This window comes from Toxotes jaculatrix, chromosome 20, assembly GCF_017976425.1.
Source record: "Toxotes jaculatrix isolate fToxJac2 chromosome 20, fToxJac2.pri, whole genome shotgun sequence".
Classification (NCBI taxonomy): Eukaryota; Metazoa; Chordata; class Actinopteri; family Toxotidae; genus Toxotes; species Toxotes jaculatrix.
This window is the reverse complement of record NC_054413.1, coordinates 5,688,086-5,699,947: the sequence shown is the minus strand read 5'-3', so window position 1 is coordinate 5,699,947 and position 11,862 is coordinate 5,688,086. Positions and strand designations below refer to the sequence as shown.

General features: G+C 42.4%; 2 protein-coding genes across 2 annotated transcripts; both read left to right on the top strand.

Moving 5' to 3' along the window:
• The first annotated feature begins 249 nt into the window (after window positions 1-249).
• otulina (OTU deubiquitinase with linear linkage specificity a) lies at window positions 250-1,854 on the top strand. The gene is made up of 3 exons (XM_041065920.1): window positions 250-480; window positions 685-806; window positions 1,227-1,854. Exons 1-3 carry the CDS (start codon window positions 367-369, stop codon window positions 1,648-1,650), a joined length of 660 nt encoding a protein of 219 aa, XP_040921854.1. The 5' UTR covers window positions 250-366; the 3' UTR covers window positions 1,651-1,854.
• Window positions 1,855-2,425: 571 nt separating this feature from the next.
• LOC121200215 lies at window positions 2,426-10,817 on the top strand. The gene is made up of 12 exons (XM_041065356.1): window positions 2,426-2,539; window positions 2,655-2,732; window positions 3,477-3,812; window positions 4,513-5,115; window positions 5,641-5,838; window positions 6,208-6,543; window positions 6,614-6,699; window positions 6,846-6,952; window positions 7,070-7,213; window positions 7,667-7,798; window positions 8,492-8,761; window positions 9,353-10,817. The coding sequence occupies exons 3-12, from the start codon at window positions 3,664-3,666 to the stop codon at window positions 9,560-9,562; spliced, it is 2,235 nt and encodes a 744-aa protein (XP_040921290.1). The 5' UTR covers window positions 2,426-2,539; window positions 2,655-2,732; window positions 3,477-3,663; the 3' UTR covers window positions 9,563-10,817.
• Window positions 10,818-11,862: the final 1,045 nt, after the last annotated feature.

Below are 11,862 nucleotides of genomic sequence, written 5' to 3'. Positions count from 1 at the left end.
ATAATCAGTTCTTTAACACAAGGAAAGGTGTGTGAAAGGAAGGATATCATCAAAACCAGTGAAGCTGGCACTTTTTATAATTTTAGTTCTACTGTTTCTTTATGAACCTTGAATAATGTTGTAGCTACTTCTTTGTTATATATAAATTTAAAAAAAATAAATAAATAATAATTTTCGTTTTTAGGTGGACTTCTCTGTAAGGAGAAGGCCGATGACGCACGGTTACGTACCTAAACGTAAGCACGTTAGCTAAACGCTGCTGCGTGGCTCGGCTACAGGCTGCATATAAAAAGGTGTTTGTCGCACAAATGTCACCGAAACATCAATAATCGTGGTTGAAGCGGGGCTTTTAGTTTTGAACCAGTCATGTCTTGGGTCAGAGCCGTGCCGTGCAGTGCTGAGGATGTCTTCGACGAGAACGCGGACGATCTCGGTCTTCAGAGTAAAGAGTGGACGTCCAACATGAAGAAACGAGTCAGGGTGAAGCTAAAGTAGCTGACCTCGCTGAAACTGTCTTTTCCTACCTGCTGTTAATTTACTCAAAATGCTAAACCTAGCGTATAAACAGCAGCGGTTACTGTGAAGCCGGCGTCTCATGCTCCTAATCCTCTAAGTACTACCTTGTGTTTAGTGTGTGAATGTGAGTCTTTCCCCTCTAACTCATGGTGTGGGTGTTACGGACAGGATGGTTATGTAGACGGAGTTGATGCCGGGGAGGAGGCCTCTCTTCAGGCCGGTTTCAACCTGGGGTTCAGGGAAGGAGCAGCTCAGACTGTGGCCGTGGGCCGTCTCAAAGGAATTGCAAGGTATACAGTCATATTATTTATCATTTGACCAGTGCTGCAGGTCATAGATTCCCAAAGATACGACCTCTGACTGCTTGTTGTAACCAACACACAGTACAGTCTTTTACAAACTTTAGTTTGTTACTGCTTTAAAAATATCAACAAAACTCAAAGACTGAAAATATGTGTTGCTGTAGGTCTGGGCAGTATTTTGTTTTACTTATTTATTTATCTTTTGCAAAGCCTTTCCATGTTTTTGAACCCTTTATGTGTGATATTATCCAGTAAAGATTTCAGCCTAGTTCTTGAACAGAAACATCGTGAGTCTCTTTTGTACTGACCTTTATTGAAGTCTCTTTTCTGTCCAGCAGATGCCGGTCCCAGTCACTTCTCTGTGCCATTGTATCTGACACTGTTGCCTCTTTGTGTGCCTCATCACAGTGCTATATGGTGCTGGTGCCAGATTCAGCATCCGGAAAACCCCGTCCCAGCCTCTGTCACTGAGCTCCTGCAGCGTGTTTCACAGCATGAGGACAAAATCACAGACGGCATCAGGCAGGCTTTGGAGAATCCCCCTCCCAGTGTGAGCGACGTCTCAGAGAGCATGGAGGATCTGGAGGTGGAGCAGGCAGATCGGGACTGTTGTGGAGAGGGATGTGAAGAGGCGGGCTGCTGCAGGAGAGGAGAAAAAATGGACCTGGACATTCCTCACCAGCCACAAAAACACTGCTTAGGGTCAACTGACTGCTCTTCCAGCTCAGATGAAGGTCTAAACCTCCTGCTGCAGCTCTGCATGAATGTAGTGTCAGAGCTTGGTCTTCCCCAGGAACTGATCAGTCACATACAGGAGCTGAAGAACATGTAGTGATGGAAGATCAGGGACCAAAGCCACAGAAGGAGGACGATGCTTAAACAGGCACATGAACTATGAACCAAAATAGTTTCAAGTGTAAATTTCTTACATGCTGCAGTGAAGTACTTTTGATGTATATAATGTAAAATAAATTTTTTTCATCTTAGTATTTCAAGAATGTTTGAAAATAAAAAATGGATTTGCTTTTTTACTGCATTTCTGTTCTTGCACTTATTTTGCTACTCACTGAAAAAAATATTACCCCTTAAACATAACACTGGTAATAGATGTTTTGATAACAGGGAAGAATTTCCCTTCATTTGTTTATTTATATCTAGAAGATATTTTGACCTTTTGCTAAGCACGTGTCCTTCCTTAAATTCATATAAACAAAAGCATTATCATAAAAAACCGCAAGGTGAAATTTAAAATATTTTCCTGTTATCAGACTGGCAGAGTTTATCAGGAACAACCACTGATAAGGTTATGTTTCAGATATTGTATCCTGCAGTAATATCCTGCTGTTTGTTTCAGAAACAAATTTTATTTTTGGTCGTTTTCAGAGGTCTCAGAAACAGTTGGTCGTTATCATTTTTTCTTAATAAATTACTTAAACTCCTGTTTTGTCGGTCGACAAACGGATTAATTAACTAATTAATTAAAATACATCGATATCAAAACGATCTGCTCGAGAGTATTCTAGTTTACGAGTAGCTCGTAAACGCAGCAAAACTCTCGGCGCACATGAGTATGACGTCATGCGCTCGGACCGAGCCGTGACCCCGCTGCTCTGGCTATGCTAAGGGTTCGCACCAACAGATGTTCCGCAGAAAACACAGCAAATACCCGCTTTTTATTAAATGTTCCGCATTAGACGATAATGGTGTAGCCACAAGAGAAGGTAACCACTGTGGCAGCGGTGTTCCTCATGAGCGGCGTTCACACTTTAGCAGCGCATGTTTGTGTTTTAAGTTTACCGCAGCTAGCTGGCTAGCTAACTTCAGCTTGTTTTCCAGCTAACCTTAAGTGAAACAGGAACTGGAGCTACATGAGTGAAAGCTTGAGGAGTTTGTCCCCATTAAAACTCAACCGAGGTATGTTTTTGTCATTATCACGGGTTAATACGGCAGTGACAGGTGAATGTGCAGTGTGAAATGTGCTGTTATTTCCTCGCATTTACACTAACAAAGGGGTGTAGCCATGATTTAAAATCGCTGAAACAGGTCTTACACCAAATGGTGTGACACGAATGGGAATTTTAGCCATGTTGCTACTGCAAAATCTTTTAATAATCACGTGCTGTATTTGGATAGAGGTTACCAAAATCTGTTCCCACACAGTATTTAGGTAGGGTGATACCTTTGGATAGCTGTTTACCAAATATTGTGATTATATGATAAACAGTAGATGCAGAGAAAGTTCAACAGCTCTGATAGCACGTATTGTAGGCCACCTTTCCGCCTTTAGAGCAATATCTCACCCATACAATATTAGAATATTTCGCCATTTTCATATTGGTAATGGTTTTGTATCACAGAATCTGCAGGTCGTATGTGTGGATTCTGAATGTCTTTGGGCTTTGAAGTGTTTGGTTGGTCAAAAAAAGGCATTTGAACATGTAGTATAAGGTTATGGGAAACTACAATGGGGGATTTTTTCTTTATTGTCTGACGTTTTATAGACAAGGCCACTAATCGGTTAATCTAGAAAATAATCAGCATGTTAATCAATAATGAGAAAAACTTCCTAACCAGATCACAGAATTTGCTGTAACATCAGTTTCATCACACTAAGTGTTTTGATCATATATTAACTAATGTTGCACATTTTGCCTTTAGGTATCAACCACATTGCCACACATAAACATGGGTTGCTCCTGGCTTTAGTAGCAGCTTGACCCTCTTCATCATGGACTCCTGAAATCCTCAGACTTCAGCGACTCATCAGGTCGCTTGTGGTTGTTTTGGACGACGGTCAGCCTAAAACCTGTCTGACTTCCGAGGAAGAGAGAGAGAGAGAGAGCAGATGGGGAACTGCTGCTGTCACACTGAGAGTCCCTGTGGCAGTGCAGAGGAGAGTAGTGGTTTACTGACAGACGATTCGAAGGCCACTGTGCCCGTAGGTGACACAGTTGTGGAGGGCACTTATAGTTCCGACAAAGATGATGATATGAGGTGAGATAACCTTTACTGTGTGCTGCGGTTACATAGTATTATCGTATGCAAATTGCAAGGGGAAAAAAAATCAAACTCGTTGTGTCAGAGGTTTCACAGATTGACATTTCCTAACCAACAAATCATAACACGTTAGAACTGACTCAGTAAAGGAAGTATAGACTTATCAACACTGGAACATTTACTAAGAAAGCGTAGATGTTTGTCCTTTCTCTATATATAATGGATTTAAATGTGGGTTTTGACTCAAGCAAATGTTTCATCTTTGCGGACAGAAAGTAGACAAATGTGAAATTTTAAGCTGTAACAGGTAATATAATAACGTTTAGATTTCCCCCTTAAGTTTCACGTAGGTTGTGTTATGTGACCAAATCATGAAGTAACATACAGAGTACTGAGGTCACAAATGGGACCAGGGGACTTCCAGAACTCTTAAAGGGTTTCACAATGAGGAACATTTGTTTGTCATTTTACACTCTAGTGATTACAAAGAGATAAAGATGAGAGTTTTATTTATAAGTCTCCTGCATCCTCCCCACCTACAATTGCTGAAAAATCTTAATCTGTGGTCACATATCTGATTGGGGTTCCTGGTTATGCGAAGGGCTTTTTACTTTTACTCATTTAATTTTGGTTTTGAAGGGAGTTTCTGTTGTATTTTGTGACATTGCTCATCTTCTTCTTGTATTATGCCACTCAGGAAAACACCTGATGAGGTCTGTATAAAGGTGGCGGAAAAGGCTGAGGCTATTCAGGTGAAGCAGAGTCCCGAGAGAGGAGAGTTGGAGCCCAGTAACACTCAGGAGAATGGACCTTTGAAAAAGGAAAGCATTCAAACGGCAACACCTTCTCCCTGCAAGGGGTTTGAACAGGACAGCTCCACCAGTGCACAAGATGAAGATGTGAAGGAACCTCCAGATGACAGTGGACAAACCGAACTTCTGCACTGCACTTTAAAATCCCAGCCGGAATCCCTCTCTGCAGCTCATTGGGAGGTTTTTACAGACACGATTGTGGCACCTGAAAAAGAAAATCCAGCTTCTGTGCAGGACAAAATCCCAGATGGCATCTCACTAACAGCTGAGTCAGTCTGCCCTGAAAAGCCTTCCCATTCGGAGACAGCCACAACAACAGAGCACATTACAGTGAGCACTTTGGACAGCGCTGTAGCCGGGCCATCAGGGGAGTTTTCTCAAAATAATGAAGTGCTGTCGGTGCCAAACACTCGGCTGGATGCAGCGGCTTGTCAGGTGTTTTCCATCTCTGCAGTCAGTCAGGAGATCAACACCGAGGCTCCGAGCTCGTAAGTCACATGACAAAAACAATTCAAGAAAACAGTCAGAGAAGGGTTAGCTGTTTTTTCCTTGCACTGGTGGTAACCTATCGCCATTTGCTAACTGTGGTGAGGTACGTTCACGTCGCTTCATTTTAAAAGGTCACAAGCCAAAAACATCAGGAATCACTCAACTAGAATGAAGTGATTGTTCATAGGTCAGAAGATACCATGGATTATTTGTACAGTAGAATAAGGCCTTCTGGGGATTTTCTTTTCATTTAACGTTTTTTTTTTTTTTTTACCAGATGTCTGTCCAACATACAATATATCACACTCCCATAGATTAATCATTATGCCTTTTATGTCTATGGTTGTATAACTCGCCCAATTTGCCAAATATTTAATACATTGGAACAAAAACAGAACCTCCCATCTGATTAGTTCTATAAATTGTTAACTGAAAATTTACTATATCACAAGACATATATCAATATGGTTATATATATTCAAACATAAAAAATGTCTATATTTCTCCCACCATCCTGTGTCCAGTGCTGTGACAGAGGACGCAGACAATGCGAGTTCTTCATTGTGCAAGCAGGATGGCCCTGAAGACGTAAAAAGCCACCAGGTCTCAGAGTCTTCTACTGGACCAGAGCCCACAGGACTCAGCCACAGTGGTGAGGAACAAGACTCTGCCAACTCTGTCAGGGAGTCAGAAACCACAGCCCCGGCAGACGCCAGCGAGAGGTCAGTGGGTTCAGAGTTTGTGACATCAAAACAAGACACTTGTTTACAGTGTGTGTGTACTTGTGTTTTTGGTTGTCTTACTTTGGCCACTAGGGGGCGCAGAAACACCACAGCTTGTTGTGTTAGTAAAGTCATTGTCAGATATCTCTGCTTGTGTTTTGTATCAAATACCTCTGTTCTTCTGTTCCTCATACTGTATTCTCTTTTTCATACAATATTTGTACAATTTAACATATCTTTCACAACATACATTGCAATTTAACTGGCACATTTTGTGTAATACTGTTATACTGCAAGTTTAAAATGTGGATAGTACACTTTTGAATGCATATAAGCTAGGAGAAGTAACAGAAATATGTCTCTGTCCAGCGCAAAGTCCAATCAGAATGCAAAGCCAGATCCTGAGTGTTCAGCTCCGAGCTCAAAGGAGGTCACTTCCTTGGAGAGCATCAAACAGGATGTTGGGGAGGAAATGATGGACAAAGTGCACAATAAAGATGGCGACGTTCCCAAAGCTAAAGAGGATGATGTGATGAGGGAGAAGACAGAGAATTCCCCCTCAGAGACCAAGACTCAGGCTGAGAAGGATGCTGAGATTCAGGAGGTAACTGGAAAAGAGGAGCAGGTGGCAGGGAGCACAGCCACTGATGTCAAAGTCGAAGTGGTACCTAGAGAAGACCCTACTGAAGACGACCTGGGGGACAGGTTTGTAAAGATAACTTTTGGCTGCTTTATAGTCCTGAACGAATCCTGAATGTGTTTTTGTTCCTTTTAGTGAAGAAGACCTGTACAGAGGAGCTGAGGAGCTGCCAGTGTCACAAAACAATAAACCAGGACCACCATCTGTGTTTGAAACTACACGTCAGTACATCCAAATCACACATCGACATGATGAAACTGCACCAGGGATTACAGACAACACTGCTTTTGTTTGTCATGTTGAACCTAGACAGTAGTCCTTTGTTTGGTCCATCATGTCCTCTTACTCTCTTCTTTCTCTTACTCAGATTTGAAGGTGGAGGACAGACACAGTTTGGCTCCGGCGGTGGACATTCTGTCTTACAGCGAGAGAGAATGGAAAGGAAATACTGCCAAAAGTGCTCTCATTAGAAAGGTTGGTGCCTGTGGCTCTTGGGAAGAAGTGTTTCAGATTAAAGCCAGTTGTTGTGCTTTTTTGTTTTCACATAAATGGCTAAAAGACGTCCTGTGGTGTCCCTGTGTGCTGCTGCAGGGTTATAAAGAGATGTCCCAGAGGTTCAGCAGCTTGAGGAGAGTGAGGGGGGACAACTACTGTGCACTCAGAGCCACGCTGTTCCAGGTGCTCTCCCACAGCACCCAGCTGCCTGCGTGGCTGCAGGAGGAGGACATTACTATGGTAAATGCTCACCTTAAAGAGATTGTATCAGTGGACCCTTGGTTAATGCTGCATTCACGCAATGTTGGCAGAATGAGCCAAACAAGAAAAACACTCCAGCTTGGGAGTGTTCATGGTTTATTCCAAGGTGGTTAGCCCCAGTGCTAACCTCATACTCACACCAGATAAACAGCCTAAACTGGCTCCTTTTGTTATGTTACATAGCTGTAGCAAGTGAAAACAGATATAACCAGTATACAGCTTCTATAAAACGTGCCAAATCAATTATAGTAAGTGCTTAAAACTTGATTTTATTTTGATGTAACTGCAGTTCTTTTCACTTATGTGGGAGATTTTATTGCTGTTAGAAATTCCTGCATCTATTAATTATTATACTTGGCTTTTCTTTCACCTTGCTGCTGTTAATTCAGCTGATTTTTTACATCTTACCGTTTTAATACTTTGTGTTTACAGCTGCCGACGCAACTGGAGACCCAGGAAGGTCTGATAAGTCAGTGGGTGTTTCCTGGCGAGTGCCTGCAGGGAGATGGGTCGGGAGACGTTACCCAGCAGCTGAAAGGCTACATGGAGCTTCTCCAGAATAAGGTACTGGCTGCAGATCAGCTCATACATATGATGAGAAAATATTTTAAACACAGAGCGAGCAAACCACAGCACTATTTTTATGCCATCCGTGGACACTGAGGGTATTGATATTCATCCGCAGGGCATTTGGATGTGATTGCTACCATATGTTAAAGGGAGGCAGTTTTCTGAATGCTGCGCCGCTCCATCCCTCGTGGCTGTTTTTTCTGTGTGTCATTAACGCAGCCTTGTTATACTGTAAAGGATTTGGAGGGATACTCTGACCCTCAACCTCAAAGAAACGGCTTCAACTTTTAAAACCACAGTGCCTCTTTACTACAACAGTATGAGGCCCTGCGCTGAATTTATAGTCAGCCCCTGCGACTGGTAGCCTGTGAGGTACTCCGGTGTTTACTGCACACACTTTTTTTTTTTTCTAAGTAAGACCTCTGTTGCTTTATGAGAGGTTCTTATGTGCTGGTTCTGTGCCGAACAGTATGGATCACATATAGTCCTACTTGGAATAGACTCTCCATAGTGTTATTCTGGTCTGTGCTGGTTCCACAAATAATACTCCTTATATGCATTAAAGTAAACAGTCTATAAGGAATGGAAAAAAAAACATGTCACAATACAACAGCTCTTCAGTTAATACATGTCTGACCAACATACGAAACCAAAAGATCTTGACTTTAGTTTATTGATTTCCTCCAGTGGCAGGCAGCGGTGGACTGCTCCTCCGCCGTGGAGCGGCAGCAGCTGTGCGAGCGAGTGTTTCAGGGTGGAGAAGAGGAGCTGGGTCTGCTGGAGGCGCTCAAGCTGCTGATGCTGGGCAGAGCGGTGGAGCTGCACGGCTGCATGCAGGGCGGCGGAGACGTCCCGCTCTTCTGCTGGCTGCTGTTTGCGCGGGACTCATCCGACTGCCCGCGCTCCTTCCTCGTCAACCACCTTCGCCACGTGGGCCTCAGTGCCGGGATGGAGCAGGTAAGTGAAACCCAGGCATTCTTTTTATTTCTTTGCCGCTCAACTGCAGACTCGCTTGAAAAGGCATTTAACATTTGTACAGAATGTTGTACAAGGTACATACAGTCAGTTCCTAGCAGGCAGGACGCGTTTACATGAACCGTTTATAGTCAACAACACTCGCTAGAGACTAACTGCTGGAATTTTCTTGACCTTTTGAATTGGGCAATACATTTTTGCTGAGTAAACCGTTGTCACGCTTGGTAACGAGCAAAACAACAATTAATGTTTGCTGTCATGATATGTCATGAGGGTGTGTAACGTTCTCATTACCTGAGCAGTAAAACGTGCCGCCGCTTGTGCTGTTTTGAGCCGTAATGTCTCCGCATCACGAGCCCCCAGGGGTGAGGAGGTTTCACAAAGCTACTCAGTGACTAATTATTATTTTAACTCTTCTCATTCAAGCATTCACAGGCACAGTTTCCATAAAGAAACCCCTCCCATAAATATCATTTGCTTGGGCATCTGATCAAACAGTGTGCACTTTGGGGAAGTGTGCGTTCTCACCTGGCTTCCTCTGTAACCATGCAATTATCTCCCTGCTTTGTGCAGGTGGAGATGTTCCTGCTGGGCCACGCCTTGCAGTGCACCATTCAAGTTTACAGACTGTACAAGGCTGACACAGAGGAGTTTGTCACCTACTACCCAGACGACCATAAGGACGACTGGCCATCGGTGTGCCTCGTCACAGAGGATGATCGCCACTACAATGTCCCAGTGGTAGAAGCTGCAGAGCCACACGAGGAGCTCGACTCGAGCTGATTGCCTCTGCAGAGAAATCTCCTGCCATACAAACAAAACACACCTCAGGTTGATCAAGATGAATAGATTTACACCAATTGAAGGAATAGTTTGACATTTGGGGAAAGATGCTTGTTAGTTTTCCTGCTAAGAGTCAGATGAGAAGATACCAGACTCATGCTGGGTATCTGCAGGTCTTGAAGAGTCTTAAAAAGCACTGAATTCAGTTTCCTCCAGAAAGGACTTGGGGGGTATTAAATTTACTAAAGGTTTTCTCTTGCCTGTCGTAGGCAGTGATGTTTGTTAAAGAAAATGTTTCTGAATCCAGTTGTGAGCGGTTGAGAGATGTCATACAGCTATGAAGTGTGATGACATGGATTGTGAGCACAGGAGGAGTCTCTTTACATCCTTTCTTGGCGACTTGTCGTTGCTGTGAGGTTAAACAGATGACGTGATGTGTTAATAACTGAGCTTTAGAGGTGTTTGGCAGATTTTCTTACCTTTGGACAAAGCCACGCTAGCTGTTTCCCTCTGTTTCCAGTCTTTATGCTAAGCTAAGCTAACCAGCTGCCGACTCTACCTTCATATTTACGGGACAGACATGAGAGTGGTATCAATCTTCTCATCTAACGCTCTGTAAGAAAGCCGATAAGACGTTTTTTCCAAAATGTTGGATTGTTTCTTTAAAAATATGCTGATTTTGAGACCCTGTACAAGTTGTGGTTTACACACTTTTGTACACACTGTACTGTATACAGAGTTTTCTATTTACATGTACATATGTGTGCATCTAATATTGCGGGGTCATGTCTGTTACGTACAAATTAGTTTCCAGGGTGTCATTTTGAGTTTCAGATGGGGAGAAGGAAGCCCAAATTTTCTGAGCAACCTTTTATGTTTCATGCGCCAAAATCATTGCTTGGTGTTTACACTGGGATTTGGGCACTTTTATTTGTATGTTAATTTATTCTTTTTCATTGAGTCAAAAAATGCATTTTAAATGAAGAAGTGTGACCGTCATAAGTGAAACAGATGTATTAGTCCACAAAGGATTTGATGATTTATCAGGTTTACACCACATGATGATAGGTGGACCCGGAAGGTGAAGAGCGACCTCTGTGTCAGAGGTGTGATATGTGATGGTCTGTGTTCACGTCTGCAAGTGTGTGTGTGTCAAACTCAATGTGTAACATGTTGCCTTTAACCAAGCTGTTCTGAAGGAACAAAAAAAAAGAAATGTGCCAATGTTGCTGCAAATACTGGCAATAGTCCCAACCACCAGCCACTGGATTCAGTAGAAGGCTCGCTTGGTCCTCCATGTTGCCTTAGAAATAATGCACAATAAGAATGAATGTTGGTTGTTAGTGATAAGAGGCCATTTCTGTGCCCTAATCAGAGCAGGTGAAAGTGAAAAGTCAAAACATTGATTATGCCATTTGCAGGAATGTTCTTGCACTGTTAAGATTTTTGGATGGCATTTAAATAAAATGGAAGTACAATTTTTGTACAAGTTTTTTTTTTTTTTTCCTTTATGATTTAGGTCTTGCGGCAGGGTATACCTGATGTTCTGTTTAAGGTCATGGGAACCCAGTCCAAAAACTTGATCAGTGCTGTTTTATCAGTCCCCTACAAAAGTGACACCTTACTTCTGTTTGGGGTTTTGCCGACTCCACCTGTAAAAACTGGTCCAATATATAATTTTCATTTGCTTTGTATCTGTAATTGACGCTGACAGTGTTGTTGAATTTAAACCAATTTGCTCGTTGGTGGCTCACAGGGAGTAAGACCTCTCTGTGGTATAGATGACCCCAAGCATAAGTAACGTGTCTCTGTAGGATAACGAACTGTAGATTCCTTTGTCTGTCAGTAACTTTTTGGGAAAGTAAAGGATAATATATACCCAGTTGCCAGTGTATCACGTACATGTAGCTAAAACGAATGCAGTCTAATACAACAGTCTCACAGTAAATGCTTCCTTCATGAGGAGTATAATGTTAAGTTTTTGTTAAATCTGTCTTAAAGGTGTTGATTCAACTTTGTGGCCTTTATGAAGAATGAAATTTGTGGTAAATGGTAGAAAAAAAAAAAAAAGGTAGAAACAGGACTGCATTAGTTTAAGCTACGCGTACCTAACATTCTGGCGACTGAGTGTATGTGTTCACACTTTGCCAACATTACATTGAAAACATGAAACATTTCCTTATTTCCTGTAATACCAACGCTCTGTGGTAATTTCCCTGTTGTGCCAACTTCATGAAATGTGCAAGCTCAGATTGCGGCAAAGGCCAGGGATAGTACTTTTCTACATTTTGGCTTTTAGT

Coding starts and splice junctions, on each gene's coding strand:
- otulina (XM_041065920.1), top strand. CDS start 367: ATGTCTTGGGTCAGAGCCGTGCCGTGCAGTGCTGAGGATGTCTTCGAC. Junction 481..684: donor ACATGAAGAAACGAGTCAGG/GTGAAGCTAAAG, acceptor TGTTACGGACAG/GATGGTTATGTAGACGGAGT. Junction 807..1,226: donor CGTCTCAAAGGAATTGCAAG/GTATACAGTCAT, acceptor GCCTCATCACAG/TGCTATATGGTGCTGGTGCC.
- LOC121200215 (XM_041065356.1), top strand. CDS start 3,664: ATGGGGAACTGCTGCTGTCACACTGAGAGTCCCTGTGGCAGTGCAGAG. Junction 5,116..5,640: donor AACACCGAGGCTCCGAGCTC/GTAAGTCACATG, acceptor TCCTGTGTCCAG/TGCTGTGACAGAGGACGCAG. Junction 6,700..6,845: donor ATCTGTGTTTGAAACTACAC/GTCAGTACATCC, acceptor TCTCTTACTCAG/ATTTGAAGGTGGAGGACAGA.